The sequence below is a fragment of the Rhineura floridana genome, chromosome 1 (genome assembly GCF_030035675.1).
Source record: "Rhineura floridana isolate rRhiFlo1 chromosome 1, rRhiFlo1.hap2, whole genome shotgun sequence".
Classification (NCBI taxonomy): domain Eukaryota; kingdom Metazoa; phylum Chordata; class Lepidosauria; order Squamata; family Rhineuridae; genus Rhineura; species Rhineura floridana.
In genome coordinates this window covers 3,673,475-3,692,582 of record NC_084480.1, presented here as the reverse complement: position 1 = coordinate 3,692,582, position 19,108 = coordinate 3,673,475, and the positions used below count along the sequence as shown (strand labels likewise).

Below are 19,108 nucleotides of genomic sequence, written 5' to 3'. Positions count from 1 at the left end.
AAAAACCCCTTTCCCAGTAAGTCTCCCCTCTTCCGCTGAGAGCCTGGCCCTGTCTTGCCGCCACCCCTTAATAGAAATCATTCTGTCAAGAATGGAAGTGATTATCGTAAAACATTTCCAGAGGGAGCCCGAACGAGATTAACAAGCTTTCTGACAAGCCGACAATTTTATAAGCTGATAATGTACTGTGTATTTCAGACTGCAGAGGGCAGGTGAGTAATTAGCAAAACGGCTCAGGAGGAGGAGAGCCTGCATGCAAGGGAGAGCGAATGCCCTTTGCAGAGGAAAGTGAGCACAGTCGACACTAGTGCGTTCCTTTGGGCACGTGCCACCTCCTTGCTTCATCTGCATTCAAATTCTGCCACTAAACCAGGAGTGGGGAACCTTTGGCCCTCTGGATGTTGCTTAACTACAACTCCCATCAACCCTAGCAAGCATGGCTAATGGCTAGGGAGGCTGGAAGTTGTAGTCCAGCAACATCTGGAGGGCCAAAGGTCTCCCACACCTGCTTTAAACTATACCTTCTCAAAGTAGCATTGTAGTGCACCTGACAAACCATCTAATCTAGGTCACTTGTTTCTAGATACTCACAATGAAGTGTGAACACTCTTGTACAAGTCATGTTGCGGGAAGGCCTGTTGCTCAGTGATAGCGCATGTGCCTGGTATGTGAAAGGCCCTGGGTTCAGTCCTTGGCACCTCGCATTAAAAAAATCAGGCTGTAAGTGGCGAGAAATAATCCTTCTCTGCCAGAGACCTTGGAAGCCACTGCCAGTCAGAATAGACACTATTGAGCTAGATAGACCAGTAGCCGGTCTTGGCAGAAGCAGGTTCTTAAACCCCGTGCAGGAGATGTTCCGAGGAGAGGAACGGGAGAACGGATTTATGCATCCATCTGGGTAAATTCAGATGCAGAGAATGAAGCAGAAGTCGTGGCTACTAGCCACAATTGGTTATCTTCTGCCTCCATATCTGGAGGCAATATGCTTCTCTGAATCCCAGTTGCTGTCAGTCACAAGCGGGGAGAGCGCTCTTGCGCTCAGGTCCTGCTTGTGGGCTTCCAATTGGGGCATCTGGTTGGCCACTGTGAGAACAGGATGCTGGGCTAAATGGGCCCCCTTGGGCCTGATCCAGCAGATCTCTTCTTATGTTCATAGAATGCAGCTTGGCTGGGTAAATTAAGTGGCCCAACATGTGCACACAAGCCTTTTTCTAGAAAACAACTTTGTATTTTAATGTGCTGGTGCTGTGCAGAACATGGAAGCTGAGTGGCAGTGGGCAAGGCAGCATAGGGGAGGGGAGGGAACATGGCTTGATTTTGGAGTGGCTTAGGCCTGGAACATAAGAACATAAGGAGAGCCCTGCAGCTGGGTGAGGCCAAAGGAGGCCCATCTAGTCCAGCCAGGGGTTCTCACAATGACCAACCAGATGCCTCTGGGATGCCTGCAAGCAGGTCTTGAGCACCACAGCATTCTCCCCACTTGTAATTGCCAGCAACTGCTGTAATGCGCCAGTGTGGTTGCAGAACATGGAAGTTACATGCTCAGGAGGGGGCAGCATTTGGTCCAAGATGGACTTAGCAAAACACAAAAGTGACATCACATTCACACATAAACGTCCATCACTTCACTCTGGACTTAAGTGATGGACAATGTGTGAACGTGACTCCGCTGTTTCAGCCTCACTGATTTGCGTTTACCTTCCGTTTTCATTTGGAAGGGCCCTTGTTCCTGACCAACTGACATCTTTACTAGGCAGCTTATCCAAAAAGGTTAATCATCTGTGTTTTTCTAAATCCTCCATTTGAAATTTTAATAGCCATTTTCTCTGGCTTTGTCTCCCTCTACTGGAGGGAATAAATCCTTCATAATAAAAATATTTGCTTGCCACAGAACAACCTGAGATCAATAAATATTGTCAAATAGACTGCCTTTTTCTAAGTTTTTAATTTATGATGTGACCTTTATTTGGGGTTTTAAATATACTTGGGCACCATGGTAACCAAAATTATTTAATAAGAAAAAATATATTCTGCGGCCTGTATTAATCATGCCAAAACAAAGCATATTTGCACAAGGCAAAATATGTCCTCATTTTATCCAAAATATGTGTTTTTTGATAATCTGCACAATTTATTCTGATGTTACCAGTTGTAGGGATGAGCAGGGGGCTGTGTGGGGCACTGAAGGCCCAGACCTGAGCCACTGAAGTCCTGCCTTCCCCTTCAGAGTACTCAGCTCACATTTTGCTTGTGCGTTTCCAGGCGGCTATTTCCAGAGATGAAGGCTAGGAATCTGCTGCTTTTAGAAAAGAAAAGGAAGAAAGCTATAATTGGGGAAGACTGGCCCTCAGCTCCTGTCAGAGCCATCGGCCTTGTGTTTCTTGGCTTCCATTTTTCTCTCTTCCTCCTTTAAGGGACTCCTGTGAACCGGATCCCCATCATGGCTAAGCAGGTCCTGGACCTGTACACCCTCTACCGGCTGGTAACGGAGAAAGGGGGCCTGGTGGACGTCATCAACAAGAAGATATGGCGGGAGATCACCAAAGGCCTGAACCTGCCCACCTCCATCACCAGCGCGGCCTTCACCCTCCGCACCCAGTGAGTGTCCTTTGGCCCTGGGCGAGGTGAGGAACGGGGACAGCCTTCCCCAACCCTGGTGCCCTCCACGTATGTTGGACTGCAGCTTCCATCAGGCCAGCTGGGACTGTTGGGAACTGTAGTCCAAGACCAGGCTGGAGGGCACCAGGTTGGCAAAGGCAGAGCTGGAGCATGCCCCAAGCACCTCTCTGTTGGCAAGCGAGGCCAGTGTTGGGAGAGAGTGGAAGGGGAAGGCCCTTGTTCGGCTGGACAGCCATTTCTAGCAGCTGTGGAAGGAGTGTTGCCATTGTTCCACTGTGAGCTGCAGTGCGCCTTGGGAAGCAGGCAGAGGTGCAGCAAGTGCAACTCTTCCCAGATTCAGTAATGGGGAAGCTGCACCTACTGGGTTTCTGTCTCCTGTCCAGCTATTGAAGGCACAGAGCCCCCAGAAGGGGAAAAGGGAATAACCTTCTTCTGACAGGAAGGTTCCTGGAGCCTCTTAAAACGGCCCAGGTCATTTTTAGTGGTAGTGTTAGTATGACAGCTATCTGTCGGGAATGCTCTGATTTGGATTCAGGGGGTTGGACTGGATGGCCTTATAGGCCCCTTCCAACTCTACTATTCCGTGATTCTATGACATTTGTGCCCGTTGCCTCTTTCCCTACAACACCCTCTCAGGTGTTGCAGTCAGCAGAGGCCCTCAGTAGCCCGGGGGAGGGGTGTGTGTCCAGGAGACGGCAGCCCCTCAGTTGTGGGATCCCCTCCCCACAGAGGTGCGCCTGGCACCTTCAGGGCCCAGCTTTTGTTGTATGCTGCAGGCGCCTCTCTTCACCTTGGCTTTTGACTCTTGAAATGCATCTGTTTAGGGCCCACACTATTTTTGTGCTTGTGCTTTGTTTTAAATTGCTTTCAGTATATTTTAAATTGTTGTGACCTGCCCTGGGACCTTAGGGTAAAGGGCGAGTAATACAATGTAGTGGTAATAATAATTGTAATGATTATTCGTATCCCACCTTTCTCCAAGGAGCTGAAGGTGGCGTACAAACATGGTTCTCCATTTTATTCTCACAACAACCCTGTGAGGTAGGTTAGGCTGAGAGACAGTGACTGGCCCAAGGTCACACCCAGTGAGCTTCAGGGCTGAGTGGGGATTTGTACCCTGGTCTTCCGCGCTAACCACTACACCACACTGTCTCTCTTTTTGCCTCCCTCTGTACGGCAGGTACATGAAATACCTCTACCCCTATGAATGCGAGAAGCGTAGGCTCAGCTCCCCCGGCGAGCTGCAAGCAGCCATCGATAGCAACCGGAGGGAGGGGCGGCGGCAGACCTTTGGGACGACGCTCTTCAGCTACTCCCCTGCAGGCACCCCGGGCATCTTGGCTTCCCCCAAGATCCCCATGCCCTCTCTCACCATCTCCACACACAACTGCGGCCAGATCAACCAAGTGCACGCCATCAAGAAAGGTGGGATTCCAGGCCTGACGGGGTGGTGTGGGGCAAGCAGGTGCCTTGGCAAGGCTGCCCCCTGCTGGAGAGAGTTGGGGCCGGGGGCAGCACACATGCCCCAGTGGCTGTTCTTTGCTCTCTGAATGCACAGAACATGTTGAAATGAGTCTGTGGCGCTTAATTTTTTAATCACATGTGTAAAATTCTGTGCACACAAACCCGGTTTAAACAAGCCGCCCCAAATCTGGTGCCCTCCGCCTGTTTGGGGCTACAACTCCCATCAGCCCCAGCCAGCACAGCTGGAGGGCACTTGGTTGGCAAAGGCTGGTCTAAAGACAGAAGGTGCTGATGGGAGCTCAAAACATCTGGACAGCAGAAGGTTGGGGAAGTCTGCTTTAAACCAACAGGGAAGAAGATTTGTCCAGATCCATCCCTTGTCGTGCTGGCCACAACTGCTCCCTGTGGACTTTCCTTGCCTCTCCGAAGCCTTGCCATGGTCAGCATTTAGATTGCAAGCTTTCTGGGGCAGGGACCTGCCTCTTCCAGCTTGCCCTGTGAACATGTTTGCATCTTACCAGAGAAACACCGGCTGCTCTGAGAGGCCCTTTCAGGCTCTAATGGCTGGACGCCTTCCGGTGGGCACCTCACCTTGCCTCTCTTTCCTGCCAGTCTCCAAGGGGGCGCAGGTTTCCACGGCGTCCCTCCTGCACCTTTTCTAAGTTGCACACCTTCCCTCCATTGGGTCTGTTCTCCTCAAGGCATCGAGAGCGCCAACATTTCATGCAAATCGCCCAGTGACACCAAGTCACGGCTCTAAGGCAGGCGTGGGGAACCCTTTTCAGCCCAAAGGGCACATTCCTTTCTGGCAACCCACCAAAGGCCACGTGCCAGTGGTGGGCGGGGCCAGAGGCAAAAAACGGGCGGAGCAACGGATGTGGATTTTACCTTTGTACTGTAGGCTGCTTTCTGCACCAACTTGCACTCTCCTCCCCATCCAGAAACGCAAGAGTCGCGTTCAGAGCTGGGAACACCTTATATCAAGTCATATCTGTGGTCTAGCTCAGTATTGTCTACACTGACTGGCAGCAGCTCTCCAGGATTTCAGTAAAGGAATCTTTCCCAGCCCTCCCTAGAGGTGCTGGGGATTGAACTGGGGACCTTCTGCATCAAAGCTGCGGCCTTTCCCTTGAATGAGGTTGTGGACGCCCTCCAGCCCAGCAAAATCACAAAAAAGCAGGGCCAGTAGGGTTTGTGTGTCTGGGAAGGGGCTGCAGCTTGGGGGGAGTCCTGAGAGCCACATAGAGAGGTTTGGAGGGCCACATGCGGCCCCCAAGCTGGAGGCCCACCAACCCTGCTGTAGGAACATACATGCATTTAGGGTGATGAATTATACCATTGCCTAGACCGCCCCACCCCAAAATAGGCCATCAGCCCACAAAGGCTCTCCAGAGGGGTAACCCTATAATCTGTTGCGGTGAGAACAAGAAAGGGTCTTGCAGTACTTTAAAGACAAGCCCATTGATTGGGGCATAAGCCTTTTGTGGCCCAGGGCCCCCTAAGGACCTCATTGTACATGCTGCTTTCTGATAGGAAAAAACATGAAACCTGCAGGAATCAGCCGTCACATGTAATAATCACACACGTGTCCTACACACCCAGTATTTATGTGCTGGGAAGCCACAGGCAAATGTGTGGCCTCCCAGCCTACCTTCACCAAATACATGTGCTACTTATGCAAGTGCGATCATGACATGCGAGAATCGACGTTTGGGTCTCCTGTTTTCTATACAGAAGCGCTTTCCGCTTGCACAAATTGTGGTGTGTGAAGTGGCCCTGGTGTGGGCAGAGGCAGCCCGTGTGGCCCGTGAACAGCCTTCCAGGTCTTGTTGGACACCCAGCTGCCATCATCCCTGGTGACTGGCTGTGCCGGCTGCTGGGGCTGGAATCCAACAACACTGGAAGAGCCACAGGTTCCCAACTGCGGGAGAAGACGCTCGCCCGGTTGAAGAAAGAGCAAACTAAGAAGTTAAGAACTGTAGTGAAACAACCCAGGTGCAGACGCATGTCTAGGGTGAGGGGAGAGTAGGGCTGACACCAGGCTGCAGAGGGCCCTCGAAGGCAGCAGCAGCGATGTGGCGGCACCACCACCGCTGCTGGTGCCAGGGGCTTAAATAGGCCTGGCTGCCTGAGTGTGTTGTGCGATCACCCAAGATGGTGGCTGTGGCCTGTTGATGCCCCTGCCACCATCCTGGGTGATGGCAGACATGCACGCGGTGATGCAGCAACACAGCACAGTGGGAAGTGGCATGGCCAGCTGGTGGCGGGAGTTGCTGCCTGGGAGAGTGGCCCCCCCTCCACAATCCACGCCAGCATTGGGTTGCAGAGTGCACACTCCGCACCTTGATGCTAATACAGATTGCGGGGTGGGAGCTGCACCTGCCCAGCCCCAGCAGCAGGGCCCCTTCTCATTCTCAGGGGCCCTCGGCCAGTGCCCAACTGGGCCGCCTGCTGGCGCTGGGCCTAGGGAGGAGTGTGAGAGTTTGTGTTGGTGTATGTAAAAGAAGGGGTTGCCAATAACTGTGTCCTTCTCAGAGCAGACCCATTGAAATGAATGCGCCTAAGTTAGTCATGTCCATTCACTTCAGTGGGTCAACTCTGAGTAGGAGGACAAGCGTTAAGTGCTACACAAGGTGCCTGAGCCATACTAAGAGCCCCGTGAGCTCACCACCTCCTGGCCTATTCCATCCTCCTTCATATCAGTACATCTCCCCCTCATTGGGTTTTTTCCTTTCTTTCGCAGAGGAGAGCATTCTTTCGTCGGCGGTGCCCAGCCGCATCGCCATCCCTGTCAGCCTAGCCGGGCATCGCTTGGTGGCAGCGCAAGCGGCAGCCTCTCAGGCCGCTGCCCTGGAGCACTTGCGGGAGAAGCTGGAGACAGGGGAGCCACCTGAGAAGAAGGTGGCGCTTGTCGCAGAGGAGCAGCAGCAACTGGTCCAGCGGGCCCTCCAGCAGAACCTCCTGGCCATGGCCTCCCAGTTCCCGGTCAATATCAAGATCAGCAACCGCGGGGGTGAGTCCCATCTCCCACGTGGCTGCCTTGGAGCATCCCCCAGGATGGCCAAGGGGCTGAGGGCAACTCCACTTCCCCACAGGGGTAAACTGGTGCAATAGTCATTCCCTGTCCTCGGGGGGGGGGCTGTGGGAAGCGTAGTTCCGTGCAGGACCAGCTGACAGATCTCAGCGCCTCACCAAACCCAGACTCTTTGGGGCAGGGATGGGGAACGTTTTGGCCCTCCGGATGTTGTTGGGCTCCGGCTCTCTACCAGCACAGCCAGAGCGGCCCAGTGGTCAGGCGTGATGGGAGTTGTAGTCCAACAACATCTGGAGGGAGCCACGTGGGTTACTGCTGCATTGGGGGAAAGGCCTGGAGTTCAGAGGTGGGACACCTGCTTTTGTGCGCAAGATCCCTTGTTCACTCCCTGGCATACCCGGTTTAAAAAAGGATCAAGGAGCAGGAGATGAGAGCGATCCTCCTCCGCCTAAGGCCCTGGAAAGTGGCTGCCAGTCAGAGTAGAACGTGCCAAGCTACAAGGTCACATAGTCTCACCAGTCGACTGGCATAATGCAATTTCTCATGTTCCTAAGCCCAACCGGTTAAACTGGTATAACGCCGCTGTGAGTTTGTGGTGGTAAATATTGCGTACACGCAGGGAAGCATTCATCGACCCCCTGCCTGGAGGGGAAAGGGAACAGCATCCCGAAACTCACGTCTAACCACCCGGATTGGGCCTGCAAAAGAGTGGCGGCAGCAAGGGTGCCCCTCCCATTTCAACCGAGCAGCACCCTGTAAAATGCTTGACTTGTGACGCACAGTTCAGACAACCTGTCCTTTGCAGGCACTGCAGGAGCGCAGCGTGTTTGTGAGAACAGGTCCTTGGCTGATTTGCGGTGTGCTCTCTCCCTCCCTCCCCCCTCGGCGGCCTTTCCAAAGCCCTCTATCGGCATTTTCTTCTCCCCTTCCAGATGACAGACAGGAGGCTGCATTGAACCTGCCCAGCAACAACGGCATTGGCAGCATCAACATGTCAATAGAAATAAATGGAGTTGTCTACACAGGTAAATAGAAGCGGCCGCTCGGGCTGGGTAATTGCAGGCAGGAAATCCAATAAGTTATAGCTGTGGCCCAGCTGACTGATGCCCCTTCCCTCCAAACTGATGTCTTTACTATAAAATCCATCACGATGAAGTAGAGGGTCCCATAGTGTCCGAGGGGCCACCCTTTGCCCAGGTTGGGAGAATCATGCACCTGGGGAAGGGTGCCTCTCCGTGCATGTTGGGGAGGAGGGGTGCTGCCCCTGTAGCTCCCTCTAAATCAAGTGCCCGGGTGCCATCCCATGCCCCCTGTGTTAATGCTCGTCCAGGATTTTCCTGTGCATGCAAGTCATTCCGTATCTTGGACAGGAACTTGCTTTCTGAGATTCCTTCGTTTTGTAAAGAAAGCATTAAAGGCAAGACTCTAGCCCTGATGGCTCGTAGGCAGTGGACAGCTCCTTGAAAGTTCGGACTAAGACCTGGAGCGGATTCCACTGCCCCACTGGCATAGAGCCATCAGCCACCACTGCTTGCAGGGACGAAGTTGGGAATGAGGAGAGTAATGGAAACGCAGAGCCCTGCACTATCCATTCTCCCTCTCCCAGTGATCTCCACAGAGGTGTAAAGCCTGGAAAGCTCACATGGAACCCCTTCCGGGTCAACTCCCACACCACAGCCTGCCCTCCTCTGATGCTGGACACACCTGTACTATCCAGGCGGCAGCGTGTGCCACAAGCTGGGGGGGGGGGATTCCAGAGCTGTTAGGTCCCAATTTTCTCTCTTCCTGTCCCTGGTCTTTGCCTCCTCATACTCAAATCAGTATTCTTGGGAAAAGAATGTATGACTTCAGTCTTGAACTGAGTGCAGATTGCTCAGATTCATTCAGGTCACCCCAAATGTGGATTTTCATGAAGTTGGTGCACCTGCTTCTTACCCCAGCCAATGACTACAGCGGGAGTGGATTCAGCCTGAGGGCCACATTCCCTTCTGGGCGAACTTCCGAGGGCCACATGCTAGTGGTAGGTGGGGCCAGAGGCAAGATTTGAATAATTAATTTAGGTTGCAACGTCAAGCTTTCCCCCTTGTGGAATTTTTAGGTTTTTCTCAGGGCATGTAAAGATGAAGGTTTTGGCTCTAAGACATTCGCTGGTGCCCATCTCTACCCTGAAACCCAATCTTCTTGTTTGGGGGAGGGGCTTACCGCCTCCCACCGCAGCCCCCTTGCCAGGGTGTCCCAATGTGCCTACTGGTTTCTCTGCCGGTGGAAGATCCTTCTAGATAACTTCTCCCATCTGTTTGTCCAACGGGTGCTGTTCCCCCTCGCAGGGCACAAGAAAATAGAAAAATGGTCTGTTTTGCAAGCAGACCACTTATGGGGAGTGGGGTGCGCAGCGTAGAGAGACTGGAACCACAGAACGCCCCGCTCTTCCGGTGGAACCCATAAAGTACAGAACTGCAGATATGGGGTTTGCATTCACAGCATAATGGGAGAGGGGAATGTCAAAAGCGACATCTCAACGCTGCCGGCCAAGTCTTGCAAAAGGCAGTTGGAACTGGAGGAGGAAAACCTGGGGGTGGCTGCAGAGAAAGACGCTTGTGTGCTGCCCCTGGGTGGGGTGAGGGCCCGCCTGTGAGGAAGGAGCCAGCTTGGGAAGGGGTGAGCAGCCTGAATTGCCCCACGGAGTTTCGGAGACCGTGCGTGTGGCGCAGAAGGAGCCGGATCACAACCGACATAGTGCTATGGAAATATGTGTATATACACAGAGATCCTCAGCGTCTGAGCTGCATGTGCGCCAGTGTGTGTATTTACCTAAGTGGCAGGCTCTTACCCTGCATTTCGATGACAGACTTAAGACTTAGTAAAATAAGAAACACTATTTATAGAAATACATAGCAGGTAGGAAAGGCATACCTAGTTCTAACTAACTAAGTTGGAGCCTCAATGCCCAGACTTGGGTATTGCCCTCATGGCTCAGGAGAGAGACCAAAGACAAAGATGTCTCCTCTCTCCTTGGACGGTCGAAGAACAAGACAAAGGAAGGAGGGGCAGGTCAGTTTCTCTGAGAATATCAGTTTACAATGGAAGGAAGTTAGGTAGAGAAGAGCACAGGTAAAGGTAGGCAAGCCTAGCCAGCTGGAGGACCCTCACTCTGTCTTCCTTCTGGAATACACACAAAAGAACCCAAACAGGAGTTGCTCTTGCCCCACTTCCAACACTTCTCTCTTGCCCCGGCAGGTGTGCTGTTTGCCCGGAGGTCCAGCGTCACAGGCAGCGCTGGGGGTACCCACAGCCATGTCAGCCCGGTGACATCACAGAGCCAGCTGCTGTCTACAGCGTCACGCGGTCACACTCCGGCTGGCACCTCGCCATGAGGGGAGAACATCCCAAGAGCCTCCTACCTCCATCTCCTGGACCTGGTGCCAGAGTCCTTGGACAGCCGAGATATGCAACTGTTGCCCCTGTGCCAGAAAAGCCCGGTGAAGGGCATCCGGGGTTGGTTTAGCATGGCTAGGCTCTGCGGCCCCATCCATTCCTGCCATGTGCCCTGGGGGGGATTTCTGGGCAGGGCAGGAGACAGGATGGAGACGGACACTTGAACGGAGGCGGGAGAAGAAAACTCTGGAGAGAACTTGCGGGGAGGGGGTGTAAGAGGAGGTGGGGACACCTTGGGGTGGGACAAGCCACCGCTCTGGCTGCTTCTCCTCCTCCTCCTCGAGGTTGGACTCTGGACTCCTCTTGGGCCCCTGAGGAGATACAGTGGCGGGCGGGGGTGTGGAGTGGGTCGGTGGGAGTGCTTCCTTCTCCTCCCCCCTCCCGGTTCCATGCAGAGCTGCATCCCATCCCTGCCATACGGCGTGCTCTTAACACACCCCAACCTCTTCCCCGTTGCAAAGTCCAGGGCTGGGGAACCCCTTTTACCTCATTATATCATGGGCAACCTTCTGGGGCCTAGATACCAGTGGTGGGCGGGGCCAGAGGCAGAAGTGGGCGGGGCCACAGATGTAACCCTCACTTGGTGCAGCCGGCTACATTCCAGCTGTGCAAAACTCGAAAGAGGTTTCTGCTTGCCCGCGCCCATGTGCGTCTCCTTCCAGGCAAGCAAGTGGCAGTCATTACAGGCCAAGGGCACATCCCCCTTTGGGGAAGGGTCCGCAGCGCAGGGGCAGAGCACCTGCCTTGCATGCAGAAGGTCCCAGCTTCATTTCCCAACAGCGTCTCCAGGTAGGACCAGGAGAGGCTCTGGAGAGCTGCTGCCAGTCAGTGTTGACAGTACTGAGCTAGATGGACCCACGGTGTGAGGCAGCTTCCTCTGTCCAGCCAGGCAGAAGCACTCGAGAAGGACATGGAGCAGGGACAGTGGAGAGGTGCTTGTCTGGGGGACCACCCCAAGGGCCACACACAGAGGCCTGGAAGGGGACATGTGGCTCCCAAGCCGGAGGCTGCCCACCCCTGGCTCAGCCCTTTCTCTCACCCATGTGCGCCCACCCTTCTCTCTTTGCGCATCCGCTCACACAGTCCCAGGCCCGGCTGCTCACTTTACTCCCCGCAGCTCCCCTGCCACATCCACAGAAGGGCTGTGGGAGGTGTGGGGGCAGCGGGCGAGGTCCTCCAGGAAGGTGTGAGGCAGAGGTGGGTGGATGGGTCTGTGAGGGTGGAATGGGGGCTGTGGGAAGGAGATGGCAGTGGGGCTTCTAGGGCAGGAGGGGCATGGGGTGGAGCCTGGAGGGGAGAAGGGGTGTGGGCAGAGGCGAGGAGTAGGAGGTGGACTGCACTTGATGACGGAAGTTGGAGCTGCGGTTCCGCACAGATGTACGGCAGCCTTCGCCAACCTGGTGCCCTCCAGATGTTTTGGGCTACAGGTCCCATCGTCCCCAGCCAGCATAGCTAGGTTGGCAAAGGATGCTGAATTACTTCTGTCCCCTCTTCCTTCGTCTCCTCCCCTCGCTCTCAGCTCAGATGCCTCTTCCCCCTCCCATGCCTCCCCGATGGAGAATGGATTCTCCGTCAGGGAACAAGCACACAAGCCAATAACCTTGGCGCACTTTCCTGATGCCGCTCTTGGGACAAAGACAAGGTGGGGGTCTGCTTCTTACCGGGGTGGGGTACGGGGGTGGTCTTTTTGAATCACTGGAGGGGGTTGGGTTGGGGGGAGGGGAGAGTCTAATTTTGTGCTCATGCAAAATGTATCACTGTACCAAAAAAGGCGCCTGTTTCATCTACCTCATGTTCTTCAAAAATGTGCCAACTGGGGGGGAAATGGCTCTGTCAGCAGGGCAGGTACACCGGCGTTCAGCGAGTCAACGACGTTGCTTTTACAGCTGTGGCCGGCTGATGGGAGGGACCGGCAGTGGCCAAAAGGGCCAGAGTTCTTGCCTTCATTTGCCTTCCCCTGCAAATTGAAACAGTCGGGCGCTTTTGACCAAAGAAGCCCTTGTCCCTGTGCCTGGGCCCCCGAACAAACTGCTGCGTGAGATTCCACGGCAGAGCACATTGGCAGCGCGGTGTTGTGGATGGGCAGCCATGGGGGACCCCTCCCACATCTTCCGAGATGGGCGCTGCCAGGACTGTCTCCGGAAGAGGACGTTTTGGGAAATCCAGACACGGGAAGAACCAGGGTTTGGATGCTACTGTGGGTGACAGTTTTTAAGCTCTTCTACCAAAGATGGGATGCATTTGGGCGCTTGGTTTTCATGTTGCAGGAGCAGTAAGTAGCACACTCAGAAGGAAAATGGAAGCGGCGACGATCTCATTCCTCTCGCTCGCTCTGTCTCTCTCACTTCCTGTCATTTTTCTTTCGCTGCCCTTCGCTGATAGTGCTAGATGACCTTTTTGCTCTTTGTGTATAGATGAAGCGTTCTCTTCTCCTGCTTGATTTGTTTTCTCTCTGCCTTTCTTGTTGTTTTTGGAGTTGATCCAGCACACTGAGTTGGGAGCTGGATTGTGGTGCTCAGGGGAATGAATGCAAGTACCAATGAGATGAAATAAAAGTGGAAATACTTTTAAAAGATAAATTGGATGTGAGTGATGTCTTCCCTGTGGTTGCTCTGAATTTTAGCACATTTTTGAGATTTAAAAAAAACCCACAAAAAACCACCCCTCTTTTTACTTTTATCTCTTTGGCTGTAGCCAGCTTCTGGCATCTGGTACATGGGAGGCAATGTTGGTGCTTCCAGACTGTTGCTATTTTCAGGTGGGATTCAATCACATACCAGCAAATTCAGGTTGCACAATTATAGTTGGTGGGGGGAGGTCTTGCTAAACAAACCCCCTTCCCTCAAAGATGGGACTTTTTGCAATAAAGTGATGGGGAAATGCACTGAAAAGGGTGCGATAACACTGACATCAACACAATGTCATGTAACTTCCCTGCAAACAAAATCATAGAATTGTAGAGTTGGAAGGGGCCGGTAAGCCCATCTAGTCCAACCCCCTGCTCAATGCAGGAATTGGGGTGAATACTCAGTAAACAGGTCATGTGGAAGTGCCTGATGTTTGCTATCCTGAATACGTGCTGCTTTTGCTCCATGTAAAAAAGATCCAGTTGCTTGGAAGCGTATTACAGTCAGTTGGTTTTTATGCTGCATTTCCCCACAAATAGATATGTGCTCAAAGTAGGTCACAAAAATAATCAGTCTGCAATAATAGTATATAACCATAAACGTGTCGGTTGTAAGTCACCTAGAGATGAGACCATCGGGTAGGAGGCAACTAACAAATGAAAATGATGATGTTAATATTGCTCCAACATAACACTTTTCACAAGAGTTAATTTAAAAATACATAGAGTCATAGCATAGTAGAGTTGGAAGGGGCTTATAAGGCCATCAAGTCCAACCCCCTGCGCAATGCAGGAATCCAAATCAAAGCATTCCTGAGAGATGGCTGTCCAGCTGCCTCTCAAATGCCTCCAGTGTCGGAGAGCCCACTACCTCTCCAGGTCATTGGTTCCATTGTTGTATGGCTCTAACAGTTAGGAAGTTTTTCCTGATGTCCAGTCGAAATCTGGCTTCCTGCAACTTGAGTCCATTATTCCATGTCCTGCACTCTGGGATGATCGAGAAGAGATCCTGGCCCTCCTCTATGTGACAACCTTTCAAGGACTTGAAAATCGTTATCTTATCTCCCCTCCTCTTCTCCAGGCTAAACATACCCAGTTCTTTCAGTCTCTCCTCATAGGGCTTGGTTTCCCATCCCCTGATCATCCTTGTTGCCTTCCTCTGACCCTGTTCCAGTTTGTCTGCGTCCTTTTTGAAGTGCGCAGACCAGAACTGGATGCAGTATTCAAGATGAGGCCTAACCAGTGCTGAATAGAGGGGAAGTAATACAATTTGGAAACTATCCTTCTGTTAATGCAGCCTAATATAGCACTTGCCTTTTTTGCAGCCACAAGTGAATTCACTGACTAGGGAATTCAAAAGATTTGGAGGTAAGAATTCAGGGCTCCTGTTTGGGAGCACAGGAAGTTGCCACATAAGGTCACTTAAACATCACAAGGGCCCTGCAGGAGCTGGATTGGGCCAAAGGGGCCCTTCATAGTCCAGCATCTCACAGTGGCCAACCAGATGCCCCAGTGGGACGCCCCCAAACTGGACCTGAGAGCAGCAGTAGCACTCTACCCACCTGTGATTCCCAGCAGCTGGCATTCAGAGGCATAGACCACCTCCAACAGTGGGGAAAGAGCACAGCCATCATACTGCTTCATTTGCAATAGGAGCATGCCTCGTGGCTTCCTGCTAAAACTCTTCCTAATTTGTCATATCACAAACATTTCAGGGGTGGTGGTGGTCCTGCTTTTGTTGTGCCACGGTGCAACAATGCCCCTCCAGGCAGCAATAAGGAGGCACAATGAGGAAGCGTCGTACAGCAAGTAATGCAGTGGAATGATGTGTGGACGGGCGAGTATAAATCCACCACTAATACACTATTGTTGCGTCAATGACATGCTGCAGGAGACAGCCACAAGCAAATGCCAGTCTGGAGGGGCCTTCAGAGGCACTTCAGAGCTGAACTAGACATTCTGAGAAATCGCACAAGATGACTCTCCTGTGATAGCCACACTCTGTCTTCCCCATCCAGGGAATCAAGAAGCGTTTGAGTTCAAGGACGCGTTCTAGCCAGGAAAAGCCATCTGGGTGCAAAGCAGGGGTAATGAAGGGAGAGTTATGAGGGCCAGATGATGAGGCTTAGAGGGCCACAGTTGGCCCTTGGTTCCCCACCCGTCCTATACACTTGGGGGCAGGAAGGAGGATCTGTGACCTCCCTGCCAGGAGAGAGTGGGTCTCCAAACTCTTGCAGGATCATACTCCAATGTTTCATGATCAAGAGTATCAAGGACTGCCAAGACGGTTGTGTTAGTCGGGTGCAGCTGCCCATTTCACAGAAGTGTAGAGTTGGAAGGACATCACGTCCGATCCCCTGCTCAATGCAGGAATCCAGTGAGCTGCCTCTCGAATGCTTCCAGTGTTAGAGAGTCCACCACCTCCCCTTAGGTAACTGTCTGAACAGTAGGAACTGAACGATAGGAGAACATCACCAGATGCCTTCAGAGGGAGAGTCTAACTGGCAGAAGGCTGGCCCTCCCTGGGTGTGAGACGAGCGGGAAGGGGAGTAGATGTGCCCTGTGTAAAAGATACTGAGTGGGTCTGACTTTTCCCAGTTCTCGCAGAGTCCTACTGGGATAACTGGTTCACGTAGGTTTTGTTGGTGGGCTCTTGTTGGGTCCATATCAGGTGTTTAGGAGGAGTCTTAGTAAGAAGAGACATGGGTAATGCCACCCCAGTCTCAGTGATCATGGGTAGAGGGAGGTATGGCCATGGAGAGGTGGTGAACTACCATAGAAGACGAGGGCAAGGCTATCTACACCTTGTTCCTTGCTCCCGCTGCTCTCATGGATGGGTTCCTTGTTGCTCATCTGCTGTGCCTCTGTGTGTTGTTTAACGCCAGATCGGTACACAATAAGACCACACTCATCCGTGATTTGCTCATGGATGAAGGTGCCGATTTGGTGAGCATTAGCGAGACTGGGGTGGTTAACTGGGAGTTGATTTGACCCAGGTTTGACCCAGCCCTTATGCATTCTTAGGCTCGTATGTAGTGTCATAAAAGAACCCTCTGACATCAGAAATGGCACTATTGAAAAAGCAGTGGGGGAACATTTCAGTCTCCCCAGGACCACCTGAGGTTGCCTCCAGACTGTCACTATTTTGCAGGAGGGATTCAAGCCCATGCCAGGAATTGAGCTTTGCACAATGAAAGGGGATTAAAGTGCTCTATCACCCTGGTGAGAGAGCCAGCGTGGTGTAGTGGTTAAGGTGTTGGACTATGACCTGGGAGACCAGGGTTCGAATCCCCACACAGCCATGAAGCTCACTGGGTGACCTTGGGCCAGTCACTGCCTCTCAGCCTCAGAGGAAGGCAATGGTAAACCACCTCTGAATGGCGCTTACCATGAAAACCCTATTCATAGGAATCAACTTGAAGGCAGTCCATCATCATCATTGCCCTGGTGCAACAAATCCACTTTTTAAACGAATTGGACTTTTTTTGGTTTGGGAAGTGACGGAGAAATGCATTGAAAATGGTGGGGTGCAGGAATGACTAACAGGAAGACACAGAAACATGCCATAAGCAAATCAGGATGAATGCTCATTGTCGTATAACCTCCCTGCAAGGAAATCTGAACAAATGCTCAATAAAAATCAGACATAGTCTAACCACCGTGTAAGTGTTGTGCAAGCAAATCAGGATGACTATTCAAAAAAGCGGGTCATCTGGAAGAGCAACAGGAGATTGAGGCCCCCCTCTTGAATAAAAGAGCTTCAGAGGAAGACTGCAAGGGGAAACTGCTGAACTGCAATTAATGAAGAGGTTAAATTCTGTCATCTGTTGCTTGAATCAGTATAAAGGCTTACCACTGTCACACCGAGGAGGGCCAGGATCTCTTCTCGGTCATCCCAGAGTGCAGGACACAGAATAATGGGCTCAAGTTGCAAGAAGCCAGATTTTGGCTGAACATCAGGAAAAACTTCCTGTTAGAGCAGGACTACAATAGAACCAACGACCTAGGGAGGTGGTGGGCTCTCCAGCACTGGAGACATTTGAGAGGCAGCTGGACAGGCACTTGTCAGAGACGCTTCAAGTTGAATTCCTGCATCGAGCTGGAGGTTGGACTCGATGGCCTTAGACGCCCCTTCCAGCTCTATGATTCACTGGGATGAACAGGCCCTGAATAATTAAAAAAGGGGTGTGTGTGTGAGGAAACCTCTATGTCAGTGGTTTCCTAACTGTGATCCCTGGACCACATGTGGTCTGCGAGCTCCATTCGGGTGGCCTGTGGCATGTGCGCATTAAACATTCACATTGACTTTTAATGCTATTCTTTTTGCTCCTTTTATTTCTTATATTTTATTTAACTTTATTACAATTTGAACTCTATGGCATGCCAGCTGTAATACAATAAAATACATGAGATAAGAGCAGAAATGAAAATATAATTAAAAAACATACAGCATCTAGCACAGCACATGACAATTGCTAAACAACAGGCAGAAAAATAATAAAGTGCTCTGCCAAGATAACAAGCGATTTTCAAATGGTCCGTGGGGGGGTGGAGAGTTTGGGAACCCCTCCTCTATGCGATGATTGCAGGGAGAACAAGCAGGAAGTGGGGAAGCTCTTACGCTCCTTGCTGTACATTTCTGATGGTTGGAAATAAAAGACAGCTTTGGTTTTTTTGTCATTATATTAAAGCATAAAATATAACCAGAATACTGTTCTTCAAAACTAGAATCTAGATAAGCTGGTTAGTGGCCTCCGCAGAGCTTGGAAAAGTTACTTTTTTGAACTACAACTCCCATCAGCCCAATCCACTGGCCGTGCTGGCTGAGATTGATGGGAGTTGCAGTTCAAAAAAGTAACTTTTCCAAGCTGTGCTCCTAAGATATGGAATTTGGTAATCCTGAGTGTGCCATTTACTCATTAGTTAACAATGTATTAATTGCTCTTCCATTAAAGGCCTCTCTGATGTTTTCCCCCAGACATATTCTGCAACATGTTATTGATGCAATAATAGTGCATTGGTGGCAGATTTATGCTGGATTGTCCACACATCATTCTGTTTGGTTAGTCATTCTGCGATGCTTCATCAGTGTTACTGCATAATTGCCATCTGGAGGGGCAGTCTTGCTCTGTATAAAAATAAAATGTACTGCCTTCAAGTCAATTCCAACTTACGGTGACCCTATGAATAGGGTTCTCATGGTAAATGGTATTCAGAGTTGGTTTTATCATTGCCTTCCTCTGAGGCTGAGAGGCAGTGACTGGCCCAAAGTCACCCAGTGAGCTTCATGGCTGCGTGGGGATTCGAACCCTGGTCCAACACCTTAACCGCTTACACCACACTGGCTCTGTAGCACAACAAAAAAAGGGAGAAAATATACACCAGAAAATCGATGGTATGAAAAGTTGCAGGATTTTAGCAGGGAGCTAACTGGAAAAAAGCAGGATGTCTGTCCCAAAACATTTGCGGGATCAAACAGGAATGAAAGTGGGGTTGTATATAAGTGCCCTGATACCATCATGAGCACAAATCATCAGGAATTCACAATAACAAGGATGTCTGGAGGGGCCCTGAGTTCTGAAAGTGCTGCCACACTAAAAGAACAATTTCTTACAAGTGCAGGACAGATATTTTGTGGCACCTGTAAGGTGCCTGTTCTGCAGATGGAAGCAGATGAGTGGGCACATATAGGGCAAGGCAATCCTGCAAACACTAATAGCAACACCTTGAACTTGGCCTGCTAGCAAATTAGCAACCAGTTCAGATCTCTAAGCAGAAATGTGCCGACAGGGTCCTATTCCTGTCAGCAGCCGCACCACAGCATTCTGCTCTAACTGCAGCTTCTGGCTCAAGCTCAAGGGAAGCCCCACATGGTGTGCATTGCTGTAATCCAACCTTGATGGAGGTTATACAGATGCAGAATCCATTAT

At 51.5% G+C, this 19,108-nt stretch overlaps 1 protein-coding gene across 1 annotated transcript in view; it reads left to right on the top strand.

Annotated features, from left to right (window-relative positions):
* ARID3C (AT-rich interaction domain 3C) overlaps nt 1-10,716 on the top strand; it is a 126,327-nt gene extending 115,611 nt beyond the window's left edge. The window contains exons 4-8 of the mRNA XM_061596059.1: nt 2,415-2,598; nt 3,800-4,044; nt 6,827-7,096; nt 8,050-8,142; nt 10,355-10,716. Coding sequence (XP_061452043.1) covers nt 2,415-2,598; nt 3,800-4,044; nt 6,827-7,096; nt 8,050-8,142; nt 10,355-10,491 — 929 coding nt within the window. The 3' untranslated portion in view covers nt 10,492-10,716. The remainder of the gene's footprint in view (nt 1-2,414; nt 2,599-3,799; nt 4,045-6,826; nt 7,097-8,049; nt 8,143-10,354) is intronic.
* Nucleotides 10,717-19,108: the final 8,392 nt, after the last annotated feature.